A 22,778-nucleotide genomic window follows, 5' to 3' on the forward strand; every position below is an offset into this window, starting at 1 on the left:
CTTCCAGCCTCCGCTCCCTGCCACCATGTGACACAGCAGATGGGCAAGATGGACCAGGGCCTGACCCAGGACACAGCAGCTCTTCTGTTCTTATGACGAATCAAGTCAGCAGGGCCTGATGAAATTCACCCTGGAGAATGTGCAGGTGAACCACGTTACAGGCCCATTTGGCACAGACCAAATCCAGAGGCCTGGGGAAGGGAGCTTGGGTAGAAGCACAGAGCTTGGGTAGAAGTAGTGCAGCTAGCTCTTACACAGGTCCATGGACCTGATTCTCTGACTTTAGGACAAGTACATGATTTCTCTCTGGAAGATGGAGGGCTGGATGACACAGTCCCATGCACTAGATCGCACAAAAGTGTGGGGTTATTTTACAGCTTGATCTGGTGCACATGGTCAGGCTGGGTCCCAGGATGGGGCCACAACTGGATGCAGTGCATGGGCACGTGGGGTTGCTCCATGGCTGGATCTGGTGCATGGGGTCTGTCCCACAGACCGATCTCATGCTTTGAGCATGGGCTGGATGAGGCCTGCAGGCCAGCCCTGCACATGGGACCCAGCCCACAGACCAGCCCTGCACCGCTCATCTGGCCTGTGAGGCTGCACAGGTGGAGCACTGCTGCGCTGGGCAGGGCTCTGGGGGTCCTGCTGCAGCTGAACGTGGCCTGGCCGTGGGGAGCCGGAGGGGCTCAGAGGAACTGAGCCAGCTGCCACAACCCACCCAGCAGGGCCTTGGCCTCCTGGCTCCCTTGGCAGCCAGCCCTGGACACGGCCCTGCCCCGGCTGGCCGGAGAGACGTGGAGACTCCACGGACCAAGCTGGTTCTTGTGCTGCAGTGGGAGCCAAGTGCGACAGTGCAGGGGCAGCTCTTCCCGCACCCACCTGCACAGGTCACGTTCTCTTCAATGTGGCACCATCTGCTCCAGCCACCCCGCACAGCCCAGACTTTCTGCTTATCCTGAGCATGCCTCGCACAGTAGATCTCAGGGAGCGATGGAGGAGACCCATCCAGGCAGCTCAGCTTCACCATCTCATTCCGGCTATAAAACGGTCGGTCTGGTACAAACTGAAGTCTGGGGTCCCATTGGGGCCTGTGGCATTTCTCTGCAGAGACAAGGCCCATGTGTTGGTGAGGAATGTGTCCTGGCCAGCCCAGGATGGGTCTGGGGCTGTGGGATGATTTCCCAGGAGCTCCAAGAGCCCTTGACCTGAAGCAGCTATACTGGGAGTGGAGCACTGCACGGGGACAGGTCCTGCACGGATCCCCACCCATCCAGCCAAAGGCACGGGGGTGTCAGGGGCTCCCCAGTCCGCACAGCAGGCTGCTTACATCCAGCTACATGGGGAAGCACCAGGGATCCCAAACTGCTGGAGGAGCCTGGGCCAGGACCTGGCACTGACCCAGGAACATCCCAGACAGACGCAGGGTGCAGGATTTGGCCACAGGGCTGCAATGGGGAACACTCCTTCCCGCTGTCCTCCCTGTGCTCCACCCCCAGCAGAGCTGCCCCAGGCCAAGGTGGCTGGTGAGGACACAGGGGGCTTTAGCCAGGGCATGAGTGTGTCAGGCAGGGAAATACCCAGCCTGCAGCTGGGGAGCCGGACCGGGGCTGGTCCTGGCAATGGCAGTCTCCTGACGCCCCAGGGACACGGCCCAGAGCAGGAATCCCTGCTCCACCTCAACACACGTCTCTCTTTTAGTGTCGCTGGCCTCCCCCTGCTCACAGCTCCGGTGGGGAGCTCCGGCCCTGGGCTCACATCCCCCTCCAGCCCCATCGACCCCCGCCTGCACACAGCACTCACCGATGCACTTCATGCGGCTTGTGTCCCACTCAGGACGCCCGGCTCGGTCCACACACAGCAGCCAGCCTGAGCCCCCCTCAAACTGCTCCTGGCGACAGCTCACCCAGACACTCTGACCGACTTCACACTCTGTCGGGAAGGAGCTGGTATACATGAGCTGGAGCCAGTTTCCACTAAGTGTACAAAACCCTGGAGGGAAAGAAAGATCCTGTTTCAGCAGCACAGCTCCCTAATGATGCTTCCCTCCGCTGCAGGGCCGTGCCAGCTGCACAACTCATTGCCAGCCCCTCTCCCTTCAGCTGAGAGGATGTTCACCCCTGCTTGGACTGCGCCCTCCACCCACAGCCATCTCTTCCCCAAAAACCCCTCAGCCCGCATCCCCCTCCAATGCCCCACAACATTAGGGCACCCCCCAGGCCCTTTGCCCCCCACCGGCACACACATCACCTGACAACTCAGCACCCTGACAGGTGCCAAGACGTGGGCCCCGTCTGCCCTGAGCTGCCTGTGCATCCCTCCAACCTACCCACACCACGGTGCAGCTGCTCCCTTGTGACAACAGCCCTCAGCACCAGGACCCCCCCCCAGCGCCCGGCCTGCTCCCCAAGATGCTTCCCTGCCCTCTCTCCCTACAGCAGCCCCTCCATTTCCTGTTGAAGGACAGCAGCAGCCAGCACCAGGGCAGAATTTGGCCCCTTCCTTCAGCCACACCAACACCCCTGGACCCCTCGCTGCAAGGCCCCTTCCCCGGTCTGCTCTCCCCTTGACCTGCCACTCCTGGGCTGCCCTGCGCCTCCCCCCACGTGCACCCTGAGCCCCTCTGCCAGGTCCTGATGCCCTTGGCCCTGGCGGTATCCAGTGCTGGGAGCCTAGGCCCTGGCTGTGGGGCACAGACCAGAGCTACCCCGAACCATGGCAGAAGCTGAGATGCCAGCGCAGATGCCCAGGGCTTGTTGGGGGAGAAAGGCAGATGGGAGGAAGCCCAGGTGCAGCAGAGGCCACAACGCAGGACACCAGAGCCCCTGGGAGCCCCGTGAATTGGGGAGTCTCAAACTCACCAACAGACCAGGCAGTCCGACTCCACCTACTCCTGCTCCCTGACAGCATGCATGTGCTGTTGGCCAGCGAGGGCCGATACCCCTCAGGGCAGCTCCATGTCACCGAGTCTTCTGGCCTGTAGGAGGGCTGTTTGGGTGTGAACTCAGCCCGGTCGTCCCCGGGGACTGGCTCTCCGCACTTTTCTGCAGAAGGAATATGGGGATAGCGTCACTGGGAAATGGCTCCAGCCCCAGCTGGACCCTGCGTGCTGTTCTCATCGGCCACTACAGAGCCACTACCTGGTCTCACACAGACGTCCTACCTTTGGCTGCTGCATGACAAGGACCTTTGTCACCCCCTCTGTGATCCAGGGATTCCCCTGCCCGGGCAGTCAGGAGCCACGGGGAAGGCAAGAGCCAGCTGTGCCCATCCCATCCGGCCTCCTGGCCACAGAGAACCTCAAACAACAGAGCTGCTGCCCGTGGCAGCCCTGCCCGGTGTATCCCTGCGCGGAGTATCAGGACCAGCAGCGACCCAGGCTGAATCTCTTAGAGAGATGCCCATGCTCTGGCCCAGAAAGCTTCTGGAGCAAGTTTGCGGATAACACAAAACTAGGAAGGATTGTGAACACGTTAGAGGATGTGAGCAAAACCTGGCTGGAGCTGACCGGATGCAGTTCAATTCAGACGATGGTCTGGTGCTGTATGTTGGAAGGAATAATCAAAAGCACCAACATGGCAGCGCTATGGAAAAGCACTTGGGAGTTTCGGCAGACCTCAGGCTCATTCTGAGTCTGCCGTGTGATGCAGCCAAAAAGTTCAATGCGTCTTTGGGCTGAATCCGTAGTATTATTAGGTGCAAGACACGGGAGGTGATTGCGCCTTTCTGCTCAGAACTGGTTCGGCCTCATCCAGATACTGTGTGCCGGTCTCTGCTCCCCGTTTTAAAAAGGATGTGGAGAAGTTAGAGAGGGGCCAGAGGTAGCTACAGAGATGCTCAAGGAAGGCAAGTCATAGGAGAGGCTGAAGGAGCTGGGCATGTTCAGATCATGGAAAAAGTGCTTAAGAGGGAACATGACAGCAGCCTGCAAATACTGGAAGGGCTGCCTTAAAGAAGAGGGAAAGCACCAGAGAGGATGCTCCGGAGAGGATGACACAGACAAATGGCTTGAAGCTTTAGATTGGAGACCTGGAAAGAGTTCTTCACTGTGAGAAGAGTGAGGGGATGGAGCAGGCGCCCAGGGATGGTGTGGGCTCCCCGCCACCCAAGGTGTTCAAGGGGAGGTTGGACAGACAGTGGGCAGGGAGGATCTGGCCTGTGCTCCAAAATGGGGAGTTGTCAGCTTTCTGCGCTTTGCCGCACGCCCCCCCCTGCTTTCTGCTCCATTGCTCTGGGACTCTGATATTGAAGGTCCTTCGTCAATGTGGAGCCCAGAGCCGCACACAATGCTGGAGCTGAGGCTGAACCAGAGCAAGCAGAGAAGTGCAATCCCCTCCAGTGCCCTGCACCTAATGCTTCTAGTCCTGCCCCCACAGACTGCATTGGTCCCTTGTGCGGGTGGGTCACTGCTACAAGCCACCTCGATTCTTCCCAGCCATAGGTCAGGCCTCCTTGGTTAGGTCCAGCTGTCTCCCCTGCACGTTGTAACCAGACGTCTGCGGTCCCCACGCCTGGGGCATCTTATCGCTATGTCGGGGGTCCTTACAGCAGGGCTATAGCCACATTTAATGCCACCTTTAATTCCTCACCTCTCCTTCTCCTTCTCTTTTGGCAGCAGGGCACTGCCCAGCCCCTGACTTTATGGCTGGATGTTTATTAAAAGTGGCCGTGCATCCTGTGCGATCTAGGATCACTCAGTGCTTGCAGCTGTTTCACCTCCATTTCCTCTTAACAGCAGAGGTGTGCAGCACATTCAGCACTAAAATCATGTCCCTTCAGCAGCTCGGATGCACAGAGTCTGATCCCTGCCACGATCAGGGCAGCATAGATTCATAGATTCATAGGTGTTAGGGTCGGAAGGGACCTCAATAGATCATCGAGTCTGACCCCTTGCATAGGCAGGAAAGAGTGCTGGGTCTAGATGACCCCAGCTAGATACTCATCTAACCTCCTCTTGAAGACCCCCAGGGTAGGGGAGAGCACCACCTCCCTTGGGAGCCCGTTCCAGACCTTGGCCACTCGAACTGTGAAGAAGTTCTTCCTAATGTCCAGTCTAAATCTGCTCTCTGCTAGCTTGTGGCCATTATTTCTTGTAAACCCCAGGGGCGCCTTGGTGAATAAATACTCACCAATTCCCTTCTGTGCCCCTGTGATGAACATATAGGCAGCCACAAGGTCGCCTCTCAACCTTCTCTTGCGGAGGCTGAAGAGGTCCAGGTTCTCTAGTCTCTCCTCGTAGGGCTTGGTCTGCAGGCCCTTGACCATACGAGCTGCCCTTCTCTGGACCCTCTCCAGGTTATCCGCATCCCTCTTGAAGTGCGGCGCCCAGAATTGCACGCAGTACTCCAACTGCGGTCTGACTAGCGCCCGATAGAGGGGAAGTATCACCTCCCTGGACCTATTCGTCATGCATCTGCTGATGCACGATAAAGTGCCATTGGCTTTTCTGATGGCTTCGTCACACTGCCGACTCATGTTCATCTTGGAGCCTACCAGGACTCCAAGATCCCTTTCCATTTCCGTGCCTCCAAGCAGGTCATTCCCTAGGCAGTAGGTATGCCGGACATTTTTCCTCCCTAGGTGCAGCACTTTGCATTTCTCCTTGTTGAATTGCATTCTGTTGTTTTCTGCCCACTTGTCCAACCTGTCCAGGTCTGCTTGCAGCTGTTCCCTGCCCTCCGGCGTGTCCACTTCTCCCCATAGCTTTGTGTCATCTGCAAACTTGGACAGAGTACATTTGACTCCCTCGTCCAAGTCACTGATGAAGGTATTAAAGAGTATTGGTCCAAGGACCGAGCCCTGCGGGACCCCACTGCCCACACCCTTCCAGGTCGAAACCGACCCATCCACCATGACTCTCTGGGTGCGACCCTCTAGCCAATTCGCCACCCACTGGACTGTGTAGTCATCCAAGTCACAGCCTCTTAACTTGTTCACCAGTATGGGGTGGGATACCGTATCGAAGGCCTTCCTGAAGTCTAAGTATACGACATCCACCCCTCCTTCTGTGTCCAGGCATTTCATAACCTGGTCATAAAAGGAGACTAGATTAGTCAGGCATGATCTGCCTGCCACAAACCTGTGCTGGTTTCCCCTCAGTATAATTTGCCGTGCTGGGCTCTCGCAAATGTGAGCCTTGATAATTTTTTCAAAGACTTTGCCAAGGATGGAGGTGAGACTGACTGGTCTATAGTTGCCTGGGTCCACCTTCCTCCCCTTGAAAATGGGGACCACGTTGGCCCTTTTCCAGTCCTCCAGGACTCGGACTGCATCCAAGTCACACAGTTCCCCAAATCCGCACACCTGTGGTGCAAGGTACAACCCAGTCACATGCTGGCCTGTTTGTCCCCTTCCACCTGAGTGTGGGTGGAAAGTGCACGTCTCTCACATGGAGCAGCACCTGCAGGGCTTTTTAGTTAAGGTTGTTCCCTTATCTTGTGCCCTTGAACTGAGAGGCATCCAACCTGTCTCCAGCCCCACAGGGAGAGAACACTGCTTGCAGCTTTTCACTGGGTGCTATTCTCCTCTGTTCTCCTGGTGAGAAGACATAGACGGAGGGAGACACTAGGCCTGCATTGGTGAGGTCAACCGCCGGTTACGGAGTTGATGCAGCCAGGCAGGCCTCAGGTTCCTGGATAACGACCCATACTTTTGTGCAGGGGGCATGCTTGGGTGGGATAGGCTACAGCTATCCGCTAAAGGCAAGCGTGTCTTGTCTTGCAGGTTGGCTGATCTCATGCAGTGCGCTTTAAACTAGCTTTGCTGGGTGATGGGGCCACAGGAGGACTTGAAGACACCTCCCAACTAAGACAGGCGATATACACAAGGAGTACCCAGGTAAGAGACAGGGGTCCAGATAGTCCTTGGAATCGGGGGGTGGCACATGCACCAATTCAAGGCCTTATATGCCTCTACACCAATGATCATAGTATGGGGAATAAGCAGGTGGAACTCGCCCTCTGCTAGTATAAACCCAGACATAGCAAGGCTCACAGAAACCTGGTGGGATTCATCCCATGACTGGGAGGTGAACATCAAGGGCTATAGGTTGTACAGGTGGGACAGAGCGGGGAGGAAAGGTGGGGGTGTGGCTCTCTACATCAAGGAGAAATAGACATCCTCAATGAGCAGCACGGGGTCAGAGGAGGGGCACACTGAAGTGCTCTGGGTCACAATACAGGGGGTCGGAGGGAAAGAGACTTAACGGTGGGTGTCTACTACAGACCACCCAACCAGGAGGAAGAGCTGGAACGCGGATTCTCAGATCAGCTCACGGAGGCACTTAAGGCAAGGGATGTAGTCATCATGGGTGATCTAAATTACCCGGACATCTGCTGGGAGGAGCAGTCGGCCAGGTCTGACCGCTCACGGAGGTTCCTGGCTGAGATACAGGACCTCCATCTACCCCAGGAGGTGCACAGTCCTACCAGGGGAAATGCCCTGCTGGATCTGATCCTGGCCATGGGAGACGACCTGGTGAGGGGTCTGTGGGTGCTCAACCACCAGGGTGACAGCGATCATTGCCTGCTGGAATTCACCATCCAGCGCAGGGTGTCAAGGGCCTGCAGCAAGGCAGCAGCCCTGGACTTCAGGAAGGCTGACTTCAATGAGTTGAGGAGATTAGTGGGAGAGGCACTGGGGCCCTGGAGAGTTGGGGAACTGGGTGCCCAAGATGATTGGTCGTTCCTTAAGGAGACGATCCTCCTAGCCCAAGCGGTGACAGTCCCAACAAGAATCAAAGTGGGCAAGAGTGCTCAAAATCTCCCCTGGCTTACCAAGGGCATTCAGGAACACCTGATTGCCAAAAAGGAGGTGTACACCCAGTGCAAGGGAGGGGCTATCACCAAAGAGGAGTATATGTCCACCGCTCAGGTCTGTAGGGGGGCTGTTAGAAAAGCTAAGGCAGATACAGAGCTAGGGCTAGCATCAAGGATCAAAGACAACCAAAAGTCCTTTTTTAAATACAAAGGGAGCATGAAGAAGGCACCAGGTAACGTGGGGTCCTTGCGGGATATGCTTGGTAATCTGGTGGTTGCACCAGAGGAAAAGGCAGACCTTTTTAACAAATTCTTTGCCTCCATTTTCTTGTGCAGGGACTGGGACTCCCCTACTGAGATTCAGGATGGACTCAGGAGAGACTCTGACAGGCCTAGGGTCAGGGAGGACCAAGTTAGAGAACTTCTGGAGGGGCTGGACATGTTCAAATCAGCAGGTCCTGATGATCTCCACCCCAGAGTGCTGAGGGAATTGGCAGGGGTTATCGAGGGGCCCCTAGCACAGCTTTATGAGCACTCATGGTGCTCTGGCCAGGTGCTGGATGACTGGAAGAGGGCCAATGTGGTACCCATCTCCATGGTATGGTAAAAGGGAGGAGGGAGGACTCAGGCAACTATAGTCCCATTAGTCTTACTTCAATCCTGGGGAAGCTGTTTGAGAAGATTAGCAAGGAGCACATCTCTGATGGGCCAGCAGCGGGGAGGATGCTCAAGGGCAACCAGCATGGGTTCATTAGGGGCAGATCCTGTCAGGCCAACCTGATTGCCTTCTATGATCAGGTCACAAAATCCTTGGACACAGGTGTCATGGTGGACGTAGTCTTTCTGGACTTTAGGAAGGCCTTCAACACTGTCTCTAACCCCATTTTCATTAAAGAGCTAGGCAACTGTGGCGTTGATGCCTACACAGTCACAGGGGTCACAAATTGGCTGGAGGGCCACACCCAGAGAGTGGTGGTGGATGGGTAGTGATGTGGGCAGTGGGGTCTTCCAGGGCCCGGTCCTTGGGCCCACACTGTTCAATTTCTTTGTTAGTGACTTGGAAGAGGGGGTGAAAAGCAACCTGTTCAAATTCACAGATGACACCAAGATTTGGGGTGTGGTGGGCATGCTAGAAGGGGAGGGACAGGATACAGCAAGACCTGGACAGATTACAGAGGTGGGCAGATGAGAACAAGATGGGTTTCAACACTGACCAGTGCAAGGTGCTGCACCTGGGGAGGAAGAACCAGCAGCAGACCTACAGGCTGGGGAACTCCCTTCTCATCAGTGCAGAGGCAGAAAAGGATTTTGGAGTCATTATTGATGCCAAAATGAACATGCGTAGACGGTGTGGGGACACGGTCAGGAAGCCAAGCACACTTTGCCGTGTATCCACACATGCATCATAAGCAGGTCCAAGGACGTGATCCTCCCCCTCTACGCGACACTGGTCAGGCCGCAGTTGGAGTACTGCGTCCAGTTCTGGGCGCCGCACTTCAGGAGGGATGTGGACAACATGGAGAGGGTCCAGAGGAGGCCACTCGCATGATTGGGGGTGTGGCAGAAATGCCACCTTTGGTGCCCCTCTCCAGAGATCTGTCTCAGCCAGCCTGAGAGGCTGCTGTTGAATCCCTCAGGGCGGGGATCTCCCACCTTGTCTGCATGACAAAAGCCTGGGGCCTGGGAGGCGAGGCTCTGGTCACCTGGGCAGGGGGGCGAAAGCCCGGCGAAAGCCCGGCCCTGCGCGGGCCCAGGTAGCCAGGGATGCTTTGTAGATTGGTCAGTTTGTGGCCAGTATTGGCAGCTTCGATTGGACCGTGCTGCTGAGGTCAGAGAGGTTATTTAAGGGCCCAGTCCAAGAACAAGGCAGCCATTATGCATTATGAAGCTAACGGAAACCTGGTGGGATTCATCCCACAACTGGGCGGTACATATTGAGGGCTATAGATTGTACAGACAGGACAGGGTGGGGAAGAAAGGGGGAGGGGTTGCACTTTATGTCAGTGAGCAATATACATCAACCCTCATCAAGACAGAATCCAAGGATGAGGAAGTAGAAGGATTGTGGGGTAGGCTACATGGGGGGCAAGGAGAAAGGGATTTGGTGGTAGGGGTCTGCTACAGACCCCCACATCTAGGGGAAGAAATAGATGCGGGGCTCCTGAGGCAGCTCTCGGAGAACATAAAAGCTAAAGAGGCGGTAGTCATGGGGGACCTAAACTACCCGGACATCTGCTGGGAGACGCAGACAGCAAGGTCCCATCGCTCACGCAGGTTTCTAACTTGTGTACAGGACCTCCACCTGACACGGGAGGTACACGGTCCCACTAGGGGGAATGCCATACTGGACCTGGTCCTGGCAACGGGAGATGACATGATAGGGGACCTCCAGATCGGTAGCTATCTGGGAGACAGTGATCACCTAATAATAGAATTCAACATAAGACGTCGAGTGGGTAAGGTAACTAGTAGGGTGAAAGTGCTAGACTTTAGGAAAGCTGATCTCAATGCACTCAGGCGATTAGTCAAGGACGCACTGCACAGTAGGAGTTTTGAAGTGATGGGAGCCCAAGAAGGGTGGCTGTGCCTTAAGGAAACGATCCTTCGGGCACAAAGCAAGACGATCCCCGAGCGAGGCAAAAGAGGGAAAGGGGCCAGGAGGCTTCCATGGCTGACCAGAGAAATCCAGGGCAGCCTAAGGGCCAAAAGGGCAGCACATAAAAAGTGGAAACAGGGAGAGATCACTAAAGATGAATATACCTCCTCTGCTCGTGCTTGTAGGGAGGCAGTTAGGCGGGCCAAAGCTACCATGGAGCTGAGGATGGCAACCCAAGTAAAAGACAAGAAATTTTTTTTTAGATATATAGGGAGTAAAAGGAAGGCCCAGGGAGGAATAGGACCACTGCTAAATGGGCAGAAACAATTGGTGACGGACAGGGGGGACAAAGCTGAACTCCTCAACGAGTTCTTTGCCTCAGTGTTCCTAAGCGAGGGGCATGACAAGTCTCTCACTGGGGTTGTAGAGAGGCAGCAGCAAGGCGCCAGACTGCCATGCGTAGACCCTGAGATGGTGCAGAGTCACTTGGAGGAACTGGATGCCGTTAAGTCGGCAGGCCCGGATGAGCTCCATCCGAGGGTGCTGAAGGCACTGGCCGACATCATTGCAGAGCCACTGGCGGGAATATTTGAACGCTCGTGGCGCACGGGCCAAGTCCCGGAGGACTGGAAAAGGGCCAACGTGGTCCCCATTTTCAAAAAGGGGAAGAAGGAGGACCCGGGCAACTATAGGCCAGTCAGTCTCACCTCCATCCTTGGCAAAGTCTTTGAAAAAATTATCAAGGCTCACATTTGCGAGAGCCCGGCAGGACAAATTATGCTGAGGGGAAACCAGCACGGGTTCGTGGCAGGCAGATCGTGCCTGACCAATCTAGTCTCTTTCTATGACCAGGTTACGAAACGCCTGGACATAGGAGTAGGGGTGGATGTCATATACTTAGACTTCAGGAAGGCCTTCGATACGGTATCCCACCCCATACTGGTGAACAAGTTAAGAGGCTGTGATGTGGATGACTGCACAGTCGGGTGGGTGGCGAATTGGCTGGAGGGTCGCACCCAGAGAGTCGTGGTGGATGGGTCGGTCTCGACCTGGAAGGGTGTGGGCAGTGGGGTCCCTCAGGGCTCGGTCCTTGGACCGATACTCTTTAATATCTTCATCAGCGACTTGGACGAGGGAGTGAAGTGTACTCTGTCCAAGTTTGCGGATGACACAAAGCTATGGGGAGAAGTGGACACGCCGGAGGGCAGGGAACAGCTGCAGGCAGACCTGGACGGGTTGGACAAGTGGGCAGAAAACAACAGGATGCAGTTCAACAAGGAGAAATGCAAAGTGCTGCACCTAGGGAGGAAAATGTCCAGCACACCTACAGCCTAGGGAATGACCTGCTTGGAGGCACGGAAGCGGAAAGGGATGTTGGAGTCCTAGTGGACTCCAAGATCAACATGAGCCGGCAGTGTGACGAAGCCATCAAAAAGGCTAATGGGACTTTATCGTGCATCAGCAGATGTATGACGAATAGGTCCAGGGAGGTGATACTTCCCCTCTATCGGGTGCTGGTCAGACCGCAGTTGGAGTACTGTGTGCAATTCTGGGCGCCGCACTTCAAGAGTGATGTGGATAACCTGGAGAGGGTCCAGAGAAGGGCCACTCGTATGGTCAAGGGCCTGCAGACCAAGCCCTACGAGGAGAGACTGGGGCACCTGGACCTCTTCAGCCTCCGCAAGAGAAGGTTGAGAGGCGACCTTGTGGCTGCCTATAAGTTCATCACGGGGGCACAGAAGGGAATTGGTGAGGTTTTATTCACCAAGGCGCCCTCAGGGGTTACAAGAAATAATGGCCATAAGCTAGGAAATAATGGCCATAAGCTAGGACCCTAACCCTAACCCTAACCCTGTGCAGGGGTCGGACTTGATGAAGTATTGAGGTCCCTTCTGACCCTAACATCTATGAATCTGGAAGGTCCCTTCCAACCCAACAACTATGAATCTATGAATCTCCTTTGTCTGCACCACTGACACAGGATGTAAGGCCTGTGGCAGAAATGCCACCGTGTGCGTCTCTCTCCAGAACTCAATCAGCTTGGGACACTGGGGTTGAATTTCTGAGGAAGGGGGGATTTTCCTCCCTGCCTACGTGACAAAAGCCTAGTTCTGAGCGTGTGGTCCCTCTGCTGACTGGACTGGGCTGCTGAGGTCAGAAAGGCTATATGAGGGCCTGGTCCAAGGAGAAGGGGGACAGAAGCCATTTTACCAGAATGGCCCAAACACCAGGACACAGGGAGAGAGTCTGATCCATCTGAAATGGTCTCTCTGGAAATCTCCAAGCCAGATCTCTACCGTGTTCTGGATGATACTTGTAAGTGTTTCTAGAGAGCTAGTCAGCTCCCAGTGATGCATTTGCGTATCAAACGGCTACCTCAGCCAGACTGTTTTGCTCAACGGTAATCCTTCAATAGTGCTCTACCTCTTACCCTAGTCTAACCCTACCCTCTGTAACCAATACAGTTCTCCTTTGTGACTGGTGTAAGAGACTTATTGAAGGGTGGGTTTAATTATGCCTAGGAGACCCCTTGGGTCAGCGAACTAAGGGAGACTATCCTTTTTGGCCCCCGACTTGGGGAAGTGCCCCAAGTTCTTGTATTGGGTCGAGTACCCATAGGACTATTAGGCCTTTGTTTCCCTGAGGACACAGGACCCACACGGTCCCTTCTCATGGTGGTGGCAGCACACATTACCCCTGGACTCTGTGGTGGGGGTCGAAAGGGGGGTCTGCCAGGGCTTAGGCACCCCTGGAGAGACACGTGGACTCCAGAAGGAGGACGGGCATGGTGAGGTGGGAAGCTCAACACAGGAGCTCCCCCTACTGGCTTGCCACAAGGCCATAATCTTTGCAATCGACAACCAGGACAGCAGACCAGCCTGACCACCCACCAGCGGCAGGGTAGGGCCAGGAGCATGCTGCCCACCTCCCAGGAAGCCGGGCCACTGGGCAGCTGAGAGGGCAAGAGCCATGGGCTGGAAGGAGAGCAGGCAGGAGATGGGCTGATGTCAGCCCAGTGAGGGACTGTCAGGGGAGAAGGGGCTGAGCCCTGGGCTCTGCCTCCCACCCCCAGGCACAAGCCAGGCCCAGAGTCCAGACCCCAGGGACCCCAGAGATGAGTCCCCTGCTCCCATCTGCTCCCCTTACTCTGCCACTCCCAGGCTGCACTGCGCCTTCCTCCATGGACAACCCCAGCCCCTCTGCCAGCTCCCGGTCCAGACACCTAACTGTCCTTGGCCCTGGTGTTACCCGGGGAGGGAGCCTGGATCCTGGATGTGGGGCACAAACCAGGGCACCCCCAAACCACAGCAGAGGCTGAGATGTCAGTGAAGATGCCCTGGGCTTGTGCATGGAGAAAGGTGGGTGAGAGGGAAGCCCAGGTGCAGAAAGGGCCATGATGCAGGATCCCAGACCCCTAGGAGCCCTGTGACTCGGGTCTCAAACTCACCCACACAATAGACAGTCTCACTCCAAGTTCCCCACTGTGTGCAGGTGGTCTGGGGCACTGAGGGCCAATAGCCCTCTGGGCAGCTCCACATCACCACATCGCCTGGGTTGTAGGATGACTGTTTTGGCGTGAACTCAGCCCGTCTGTTCCAGGAGTCTGGTTCTTGGCACTTTCCTGCAGCAGGAACATGGGGACGGTGTCACTGGGAAATGGCTCCAGCATCGCTGGACCCTGTGTGCCATTCCCATCAGCTGCTACAGATCCAGATGAGACCTGGTTTCATGCAGACGTCCTGCCTCTGGCTGCTGAATGGCAAGGCCCTTTGTCACCCTTCCTGCAATTCAGTGCCTCACGCATGTGATTCCCTGGGGGTAACCCGTGCGCTTCTCAATGTACGCACCCCCACGCTCCAGGAGATGTGCATGCTACTGCCCCTCTGGACACCGCCTGCACGTCCCCATTTCTAAACTGAGAGTCCCTGGGATTCTGGACGGACAACCATCCCCAAGACAGGGTTTGAGGGCTCACCCAAAACACGGGGGCAAGACTCCACCCTGGCCCCAAGGCAGCACAGTGTCAGCGAGTGCCCAGCTGCCCGGCCAGGCCCTGAGGCCATGGGGTTTGAGGGAGCCACACTTACTCTGGCAGGTGGCCTCCTCGCTCCACACACTGTGGCTCCCATTCCAGAGGCATCGGATCATGGGCTGCGAGGGCTCATGATCCTTTGTGCAATTCAGAGTCACCAGCTCCTCCCTGGCATAGTACAGCTTGTCTGGGGCAAAGCGCAGATATGGGTCTCCGGTGGGTTTCTGGCACTTTTCTGTTAGGAGAAAACCTGGTTTTGGACCATTGGTGAAGAACAAGCCACAGGCCCCCAGGCCAGGCCCTGAACATAGACACGTAGAGGGGCCCCCCCCACACACGTGTGTAGCAGTACTTATACACCCACGCCCCACCCCCGCACCGTCCCCCAGTGCACACCAGCTCACACTGCCACCCAGCCTAGAGTAACCAGCATGTACTCCTGAGCTCCACACACCATCAGTGCACACCCACATCACACACAGGCCTTTCAAAGGGGGATGATTATGATGATGTTCCCTGTGTGTGCTGCTATATATGCCCAACTCTTGGCTCAATGGCCCGGGCACCATCGGTGTAACATCCCAGGTGTGCATAGGCCAAGCGGGGACACTCCACGAGCCCTCAGCAGAGATGAACGTTTGCACCACTGATCCCTTTGCAAGGCACGAGTGTACAAAGAGACACTAGGAAAATTGCTTGGAAAACAATATGCTTGAGAGGGGTGTGGTGAGCAGCAGGACAGTTGTCAAGGCAACTATGATGTGAAGCGTGTGATTGGAGGGCCATAAGATGGGGTGTTAACATGTGCCCATGGCTATAAAACACCAGCGTAGGAGCATCTCGAGGTGCATTGGCACGTTTCAGGAGAGTGACTGGATCGCTCCAGACCTGGGTTTGTCGGAGGGAGACAGTGGAAGTGCATGTGCGGTGCTTGCATGGATCCGGCCACATGCTCATGTGCCAGAAAGTTGAGGAGGGCTTGGGCTCTGGGAGTGCGGGAGGGTTGGTTGGTGTCTTCTAGAGTGGCCAGACCACCCAAAAACAAACCAGGGAGCACCCAGCAAAGGCTCCCCACAGCTGGGACACCAGGGGCACCAGAGCGGGAATCCCTGACACCGGGGTAAAGAAGATCCTGGAAGGAGAGTGGCCAGACTGCTCCAGGACCAGAGCCGAGATGAGCTCCTGCCTGGCTCCATTGCTGGATGTTTTCCTCCCATATTAACTTGTATTATCTTGCTGTTCCTGTTTGTTCCAAATTTGCGTGGAAGACTATAGTTATTTGTTTTGTCATTAATAAGAAATCACCATTATTCCCATCTTCAGTAATCGCATGACCGTGTTTGCCTAATACATGGAGGAACCCTAGTTGGACATCCTACCCTGCATTGCTGGGCACCTTAGGCTACTTTACCTTTTTCCATCTCTTTTAGGACCAATTCAAAGAGGGATTTGGCCCCTCCAAATTGTGGCTCTCAATGTCCCCAGTGCCACCTATGTGACACCCACTGACAGGGAGTGGCTCTGTTGTGCCAGGCGCTGTTTGCACCGAGAGAGGAGGGTCCCTGCCCAAAGGGCTCACGCAGACACGGGCCATGAAAGGGGGCCGCCCCAGCACTGCAAGACAGGATGGTGGGAGGGTGCAGCCACACAGCTGGGTCCCCGCGACTTGGGAGGTGATTTGCTACCTGGAAAGAAGAGAAAGGGGCAGGCAGGGGAGAGGAGGAGGAGGCAGGGAAGTGCAGGTGCAGCACGGAGTGAATGTGGTGTGAAGAGGCTGGGACCAGGGGCAGAGAGAGGCTTGTGCTGGCCTCGCTGGCCTTCCTCCAAGCCGGGGCTTCCCTGGCAGAGCTGCTCTGGGAGATTGGCTGGCTGAGCGTGGGCTGCACAGCTGGGGCCACAGCCAGACCTCTCCATGGAGGCTTGGGGCACAGCTGGGAAGAATCAGGGAGTCTTGAAACAGTGATGAAGTGTGAGTACAGTTTCAGGAGGCATCAGCAGGAGCAGGAGATGCAAGACTTGGGAGATGCCTCTGCTCGGCACTGGTTCGGCCTCCTCTGGATACAGAGTCCAGGTCTGTACTCCAAGTTTTAAAAAGACACAGAGAAGTTAGAGAGGGGCCAGAGGCAGCAACAAAGATGCTGAAGGTCTTGGAAGGCAAGTCACAGAAGAAGAAGCTGAAGGAGCTGGGTATGTTCAGCTTGTGGAAAAGGCACCCAAAGAGGGGACATGAAGCAATGTTCAAATACTGGAAGGGCTGCTGTAGAGAAGGGGGAAAGCAGCTTTTTTCTCTTGCTGCAGAGAGGAGGATGTGGAGCAATGGCTTGGAGCTGCAGCCCAGTCAGTTTAGGTTGGATATGAGGAAAAGCTTCTTCACCATCAGAGCAGGGAGGCAGGGAACAGATGTCAGGGAAGCTAGGGGCTCTCCACCTCTGGAGGTGTTCAAGAGGCTACACAAGCATTGCTTAGGGCCAATCTAGGTGCAGCGATGCCTTCGTTCAGCCAGGAGCATTTCCCAGGCCTCTGCACTTGGCTGGTTGCCACATGGGGCTGGGGAGGAACTTTTCCCTGCTCCTACATCTGTGTGGTTTGCCGTCCTCAACAGTGCTGGGTGCTGCTGCAGCCCGGGCTGGGGATGGGACTGGGCTGTGCCAGTGCTCCTGTGGGACCAACCCCGATGGGGACTGAGCTGTGCCAATGCATCTGTGGGACCAACCGCACAGGGTCCTGGTGAGAGGGTCTTGCCTCCGTACTCAGGCTCAGAATAACACTCTTTGGTGAGAGAGGCAGCGAGCTGCTGGGGAGGGATGGTCTTCACCTTTCCCCCCTGGGGAGGAGGCTCTTCTCAGCCAGACAGGCTGACCTGCTCCACCAGGCTTTAAACTGAGCCCGCCGGGGGACGGGGGAACTACTGCCACTGCTGGCCCGCTGAGCAACCCTTGCAAAGCCAGCAGGCCAAGGCACTTAAGGGAGCCCGCCCCTGCCCCAGCCCTGGTACAAGCTGTAGGTGAGGTTAGGGCCCCCAAGGGGACACTCACCTGCCTGTACATAAATGCTAGGAGCTTGGGGCATAAGCAGGAGGAATTCATCCTCCTGCTTAACACAAACAATTATGATGTCGTAGGGATGACGGAGACCTGGTGGGACTCCACCCATGACTGGACCACAGGTATATATGGCTATACCCTGTACAGGAGAGATTGAGTACATAAAAGGGGCTGGGGTGTAGCTCTCTATGTTAAGGAAAGCTACACATCTCTGCAAGCTGATGTTGGTGACCAGGGTGGACAACTGGAGACCCTCTGGGTTAAAATCCATGGGGAACACGGCACAGGGAGGAATCACCAATGGTGGGGGTCTACTACAGACCTCTGACCCAAATTCAAGAGCTTGACCAGGAGTTCACCCGGGAACTGGCTGAGGCTGCACACTCCAGGACCCTGGTTGCCTCAGGTGACTTCAATTACCCAGACATCTCATGGCAGGATCACTCAGCCAAATCTGAGTGGTTGCAAAGCTTCCTATCATGTGTGGATGACCTCTACCTGACTCAAGAAGTCTATGGGCCAACGAGAGGTAAAGTGCTGCTTGACCTGGTACTGGCTACTGGGGATGACCTAATCGGTGACCTAGTGATCGATGGGAAGCTGGGTGACAGCGACCACAAGCTGATCCCCTTCACCATCCGCTGTAAAGCTGGCAAGTCAATCAGCAACACTGAGGGCCTTGACTTCAGGAAAGCCGACTTTGACAAGCTCAGGAGGCTTGTCAGTGAGGCCCTAAGGGACCATGACCCCAGGGGCAGGGGAGTTCAGGAAGAGTGGTTGCTCCTCAAGGGAGTGATCCTCAATGCACAAGCTATTTTTATTCCATCTCGGAGGAAAGGCAGCAGGAGGGCACAGCAGCCCCTCTGGTTCTCCAGGGACCTAGCAGACCTCCTGAGGCTAAAAAGAAAGGCCTACAAAGGATGGAGGATTGGAGTCACCTCCAAGGAGGATTATTCTGCACTGGTCCAGTCCTGCAGGCAGCAGACCAGGAAAGCCAAGGCTGCAACTGAACTCCAGCTAGCTTTGAGCATCAAGGACAATAAAAAGTCCTTTTTCAGATATGTGGGGAGCCGGAGGAAAAGCAAGGGCAACATTGGACCCCTGCTGAACCAGATGGGGCAACTGACAACTGACGCCCAGGAAAAAGCCAGCCTATTAAATGGGTACTTTGCGTCGGTCTTTTACCAGTCCCATGGGACGTCCATGCGAACTATGGGACAGGGAGGTCCAGGTGAAGGAGATCCCCTGTCCTCCATCAATGCTGACCTTGTGAAGGAACACCTTGAGAGGCTGGACACCTTCAACTCAGCCGGCCCCGACGGTTTACACCCCAGAGTACTCAAGGAGCTGGCAAGCATCATAGCCCAGCCCCTGGCACAGATCTTCAAGGGCTCCTGGTGCTCTGGTGAAGTGCCTGAAGACTGGAAGAAGGCCAATGTGGTGCCTATCTTCAAGAAAGGGAGGAAAGTGGATCCGGCTAACTATAGGCCCATCAGCCTGACTTCTATCCAGGGAAGATCTTAGAAAAGTTTATTAAAGAGGCCATCTTTAATGGACTGGCCGACCCCAACATCCTGATGGATAGCCAGCGTGGGTTTGTCGTGGGTAGGTTTTGCTTGACCAATCTCATTTCCTTTTATGACCAGGTGACCTATCACCTGGACAAGAGAGAAGAGATTGATGTCATATATCTTGACTTCAAAAAAGTCTTTGATCTGGTCACCTCTTGGTGAAACTGGCCAATTGTGGCCTTGGGTCCACCACGATCCACTAGCTGGGAAACTGGCTCCACAGCAGGACCCAGAGGGTGTTGGTTGACATAAGTCAATCATCGTGGTGCCCTGTGACCAGTGGGGTCCCCCAGGGCTCTGTCCTTGGACCCAGACTGTTCAACATCTTCATTAATGATGTGGACACTGGAGTCAGAAGCGGACTGGCCAAGTTCACCGATGACACCAAACTTTGGGGTAAAGTATCCACACCTGAAGACAGGTGGGTGATCCAGGCTGACCTGGACAGGCTCAGCAAATGGGCAGACAAGAACCTGATGTTGTTTAATACTGAAAAATGCAAAATTCTCCACCTTGGGAGGAAAAACCTGCAGCATCCTTATAGGCTCAACAGTGCTACACTTGCTAGCTCTATGGATGAAAGGGACTTGGGGGTCATGAATGACCACAAGATGAACATGAGCCTGCAATGCAATGCTGCAGCTAGTAAAGTGAGCAAAACGCTGGCTTGCATCCATAGATGCTTCTCAAGCTAATCCCAGGATGTCATTCTTCCATTGAACTCGGCCTTGGTGAGGCCGCAGCTGGAGTACTGTGTCCAGTTTTGGGCTCCACAATTCAAAAAAGATGTGGAGAAGCTTGAGAGAGTGCAGAGAAGAGCCACGCGCATGATCAGAGGTCAGGAAAACAGACCTTACATTGACAGGCTGAGAGCCCTGGGGCTCTTTAGCCTGGAGAAGCGCAGGCTCAGGGGTGATCTGATGACCACCTATAATTTTATCAGGGGTGAACACCAGTATCTGGGGGAATGTTTGTTCACCAGAGCGCCCCAAGGGATGACAAGATCAAATGGTTATAAACTACTGCCACAACCGATTCAGGCTGGACATAAGGAAGAACTTCTTCACTGTCCAAGCCCCCAAGGTCTGGAATAGTCTGCCACCGGAGGTGGTTCAAGCACGTACTCTGAACACCTTCAAGAGTAAATTGGATGTTTATCTTGCTGGGATCCTATGACCCCAGATGACTTCCTGCCCCTGGGGCAGGGGGCTGGACTCGATGATCTCCCGAGGTCCCTTCCAGCCCAAATGTCTATGAAATCTGTGAAATCTATGGACTCTATGAAACACTGCATGGGGCAGGCAGGGGTTTTCCTCCGTGGTTTTCCTCTGTACAGTGGCATTGCTCTCTTTCTTCAATCTGCCGAGTGTATTTCTAACACCCCTATCCAGCATCAGCCCCCCTGCATCCTCTGTGCACAGAACTCACCCGTGCAGTTCACGTGGCTCGTGTCCCACTCCACACGCCCATTCTGCTCCACACACATCATCGGGAATGAGCCCTCCTCAAACCGATCTTGGAGACAGGTCACCAGCACCTGCTGGCCCACTGCGAAATCTGTCTGCGAGGAGGCAGCAGAGACAGACGGGGGCCAGTTCCCACCCTTTGTACAAAACCCTGGAAGGAAAGGGGGAAGATCCCCTCTGAGCAACACAGCTCCCTAAGGACACCTGCCACCCCAGGCTGAGCAACCTACTCCATGGCTTACAACAGCCCTACTGAAGGGACCAAGCTCCTCATTCATTAGGGCAGAGGATGGCCAGCAACTACAGCCTTCATCCCTCCATGATAGGGTGGAAGCCCCCAGTGCCATAATACATTCTAGAAGGAAGCAGGGTCCAGGGGACATGGACCTGGCTTGGGGCAGCTGCCCCATAGCTAGGGCTAGAGAGGCATCCTGAGTCCACGCAGGCACCCTGGGGCTTCCTGGGACAGGCAGTGGTGCTGGGTGCCAAAGGCAGGCCCAGGGATGGGGATAGCGGTGCATGCAGAGCAGTGTCTGCTCACAGTCCTGCAGGGACTTGGGGGTAACAGTCTGTCCAAGTTGGGTCTCAGCAGCTGCCACAGGGCTTTTGTGCCTCTGACTAACACCCTTCCAATGGAATCAGCACAGCATCATCCAGCAGGTCCAACCCAGCCGTGTGTGGGCCAAGGCCAGAGCTCTGCCCATGGGGCAAGGGAAGGAGAGGGGATATGGGGCAGCTCCTCAGGCACATGCCGACGCCCAGGGAGCCTCAGAGAAACCCTCGCATCCATGGGGAGTCGATTCCTGGGGAACAAGCTGAGAGCCCCCAGGATGGGCAGCCTGACTGAACCCAGCATGGAGGGTGCGGTATCTGCGGGCAGTGAGGGCTGGGCCCTGGTTTTCCTTGCTGGGCCCAAGGACAACTGAACAATGAAAAATGCAAGGTTCTCCACCTTGGGAGGAAAAACCTGATGCATGCTTATAGGCTCGGCAGTGCTACGCTGGCTAGCACTACAGAAGAAAGAGACTTGGGGGTCATCGACCACAAGATGAACATGAGCCTTCAATGTGATGCTGCAGCTAGTAAAGCAAGCAAAACCCTGCCTTGCATCCATAGGTGCTTCTCAAGCAAATCCTGGGACAACATCCTCCCATTGTACTCAGCCTTGGTGAGGCCGCAGCTGGAGTTCTGCGTCCAGTTTTGGGTCCCACAATTCAAAAAGGATGTGGAGACACTTGAGAGAGTGCAGAGAAGAGCCACGCCCATGATCAGAGGTCAGGAAAACAGACCTTTCATTGACAGGCTGAGAGCTATTAGGCTCTTCAGCCTAGAAAAGCGCAGGCTCAGGGGTGATCTGATGGCCACCAGGATCTGGGGGAACGTCTGTTCACCAGAGCACCCCAGGGGATGACAAGGTCAAATGGTTATAAACTCCTGCAAGACCATTTCAGGCTGGACATAAGGAAGAATTTCTTTACTGTCCGAGCCCCCAAGGTCTGAAATAGCCTGCCGCCAGAGGTGGTTCAAGCACCCACATTGAACACCTTTAAGAGTAAATTGGATGCTTATCTTGCTGGGATCCTATGGCTGCTGCTGACGTCCTGCCCTTCAGGTGGAGGGCTGGACTCAATGATCTTCCGAGGTCCCTTCCAGCCCTAATGTCTATGAAATCTATGAATCTGTGACAAGCGGGGCTGGCAGGCACCCACAGACCCATAGTGTGCAGGACTGAGGTGTTCACACAGGGCCACTGGCCCCCGGGAGAGGCTGGGAGGCTGCAGTGAGCCCACGGCTGGGGGTGAGGATCCATCCTGGCTCGAGGTGCCCCAGCATCACTGAGAATTTGGCTGCCAGGACAGGACCTGCGAGCACAGCAGCCTGGAGCACCTTGCACTTACCCTGGCAGCTGGGAGTCTCACTCCACGTACTCTGGGTCCCGTTTGGAATGCAGCTGATCTCAGAGGGCTGCGGCTGATAGCCCTCAGGGCAGCTCAGGACCACTTGTTCCCCTCTGCTGTAGAACTGCCTCTTGGGAGAAAATGCTGGTCTGGCCTGCCAGGTCTTTGGAAGTTTACATCTCCCTGTGTATGCAAGAAGAGAGGCAAGAGGGCTCGTGATGACTGAAATCCTGCAGCCTCCAGGGGCTACCATGGGCCTGATCCTGAGCAGCGCTTGGCACCACAGCACAGGACCTTGGAGCACGAGGACCCCAGCCCCAGGAATGAGGCACACACAGAGGTGCAGGGCAGGTGAGCCAGCCCATGGGGACAATCCTGCTCTCCCGCTACTGCAACTGCCACAGGATCAGGCC

The 22,778-nt window shown here is 55.5% G+C and overlaps 1 protein-coding gene across 1 annotated transcript in view; it reads right to left on the reverse strand.

Moving 5' to 3' along the window:
- LOC132249196 (complement receptor type 1-like) overlaps positions 1–22,778 on the reverse strand; it is a 31,600-nt gene that overhangs the window by 3,410 nt on the left and 5,412 nt on the right. The window contains exons 4-10 of the mRNA XM_059723558.1: positions 22,366–22,548; positions 20,430–20,618; positions 14,442–14,621; positions 13,802–13,975; positions 2,862–3,044; positions 1,804–1,992; positions 883–1,104 (exon numbers count right to left, since the gene is read on the reverse strand). Coding sequence (XP_059579541.1) covers positions 883–1,104; positions 1,804–1,992; positions 2,862–3,044; positions 13,802–13,975; positions 14,442–14,621; positions 20,430–20,618; positions 22,366–22,548 — 1,320 coding nt within the window. The remainder of the gene's footprint in view (positions 1–882; positions 1,105–1,803; positions 1,993–2,861; positions 3,045–13,801; positions 13,976–14,441; positions 14,622–20,429; positions 20,619–22,365; positions 22,549–22,778) is intronic.

The sequence above is a fragment of the Alligator mississippiensis genome, chromosome 3 (assembly GCF_030867095.1).
Source record: "Alligator mississippiensis isolate rAllMis1 chromosome 3, rAllMis1, whole genome shotgun sequence".
NCBI classification, from domain to species: domain Eukaryota; kingdom Metazoa; phylum Chordata; order Crocodylia; family Alligatoridae; genus Alligator; species Alligator mississippiensis.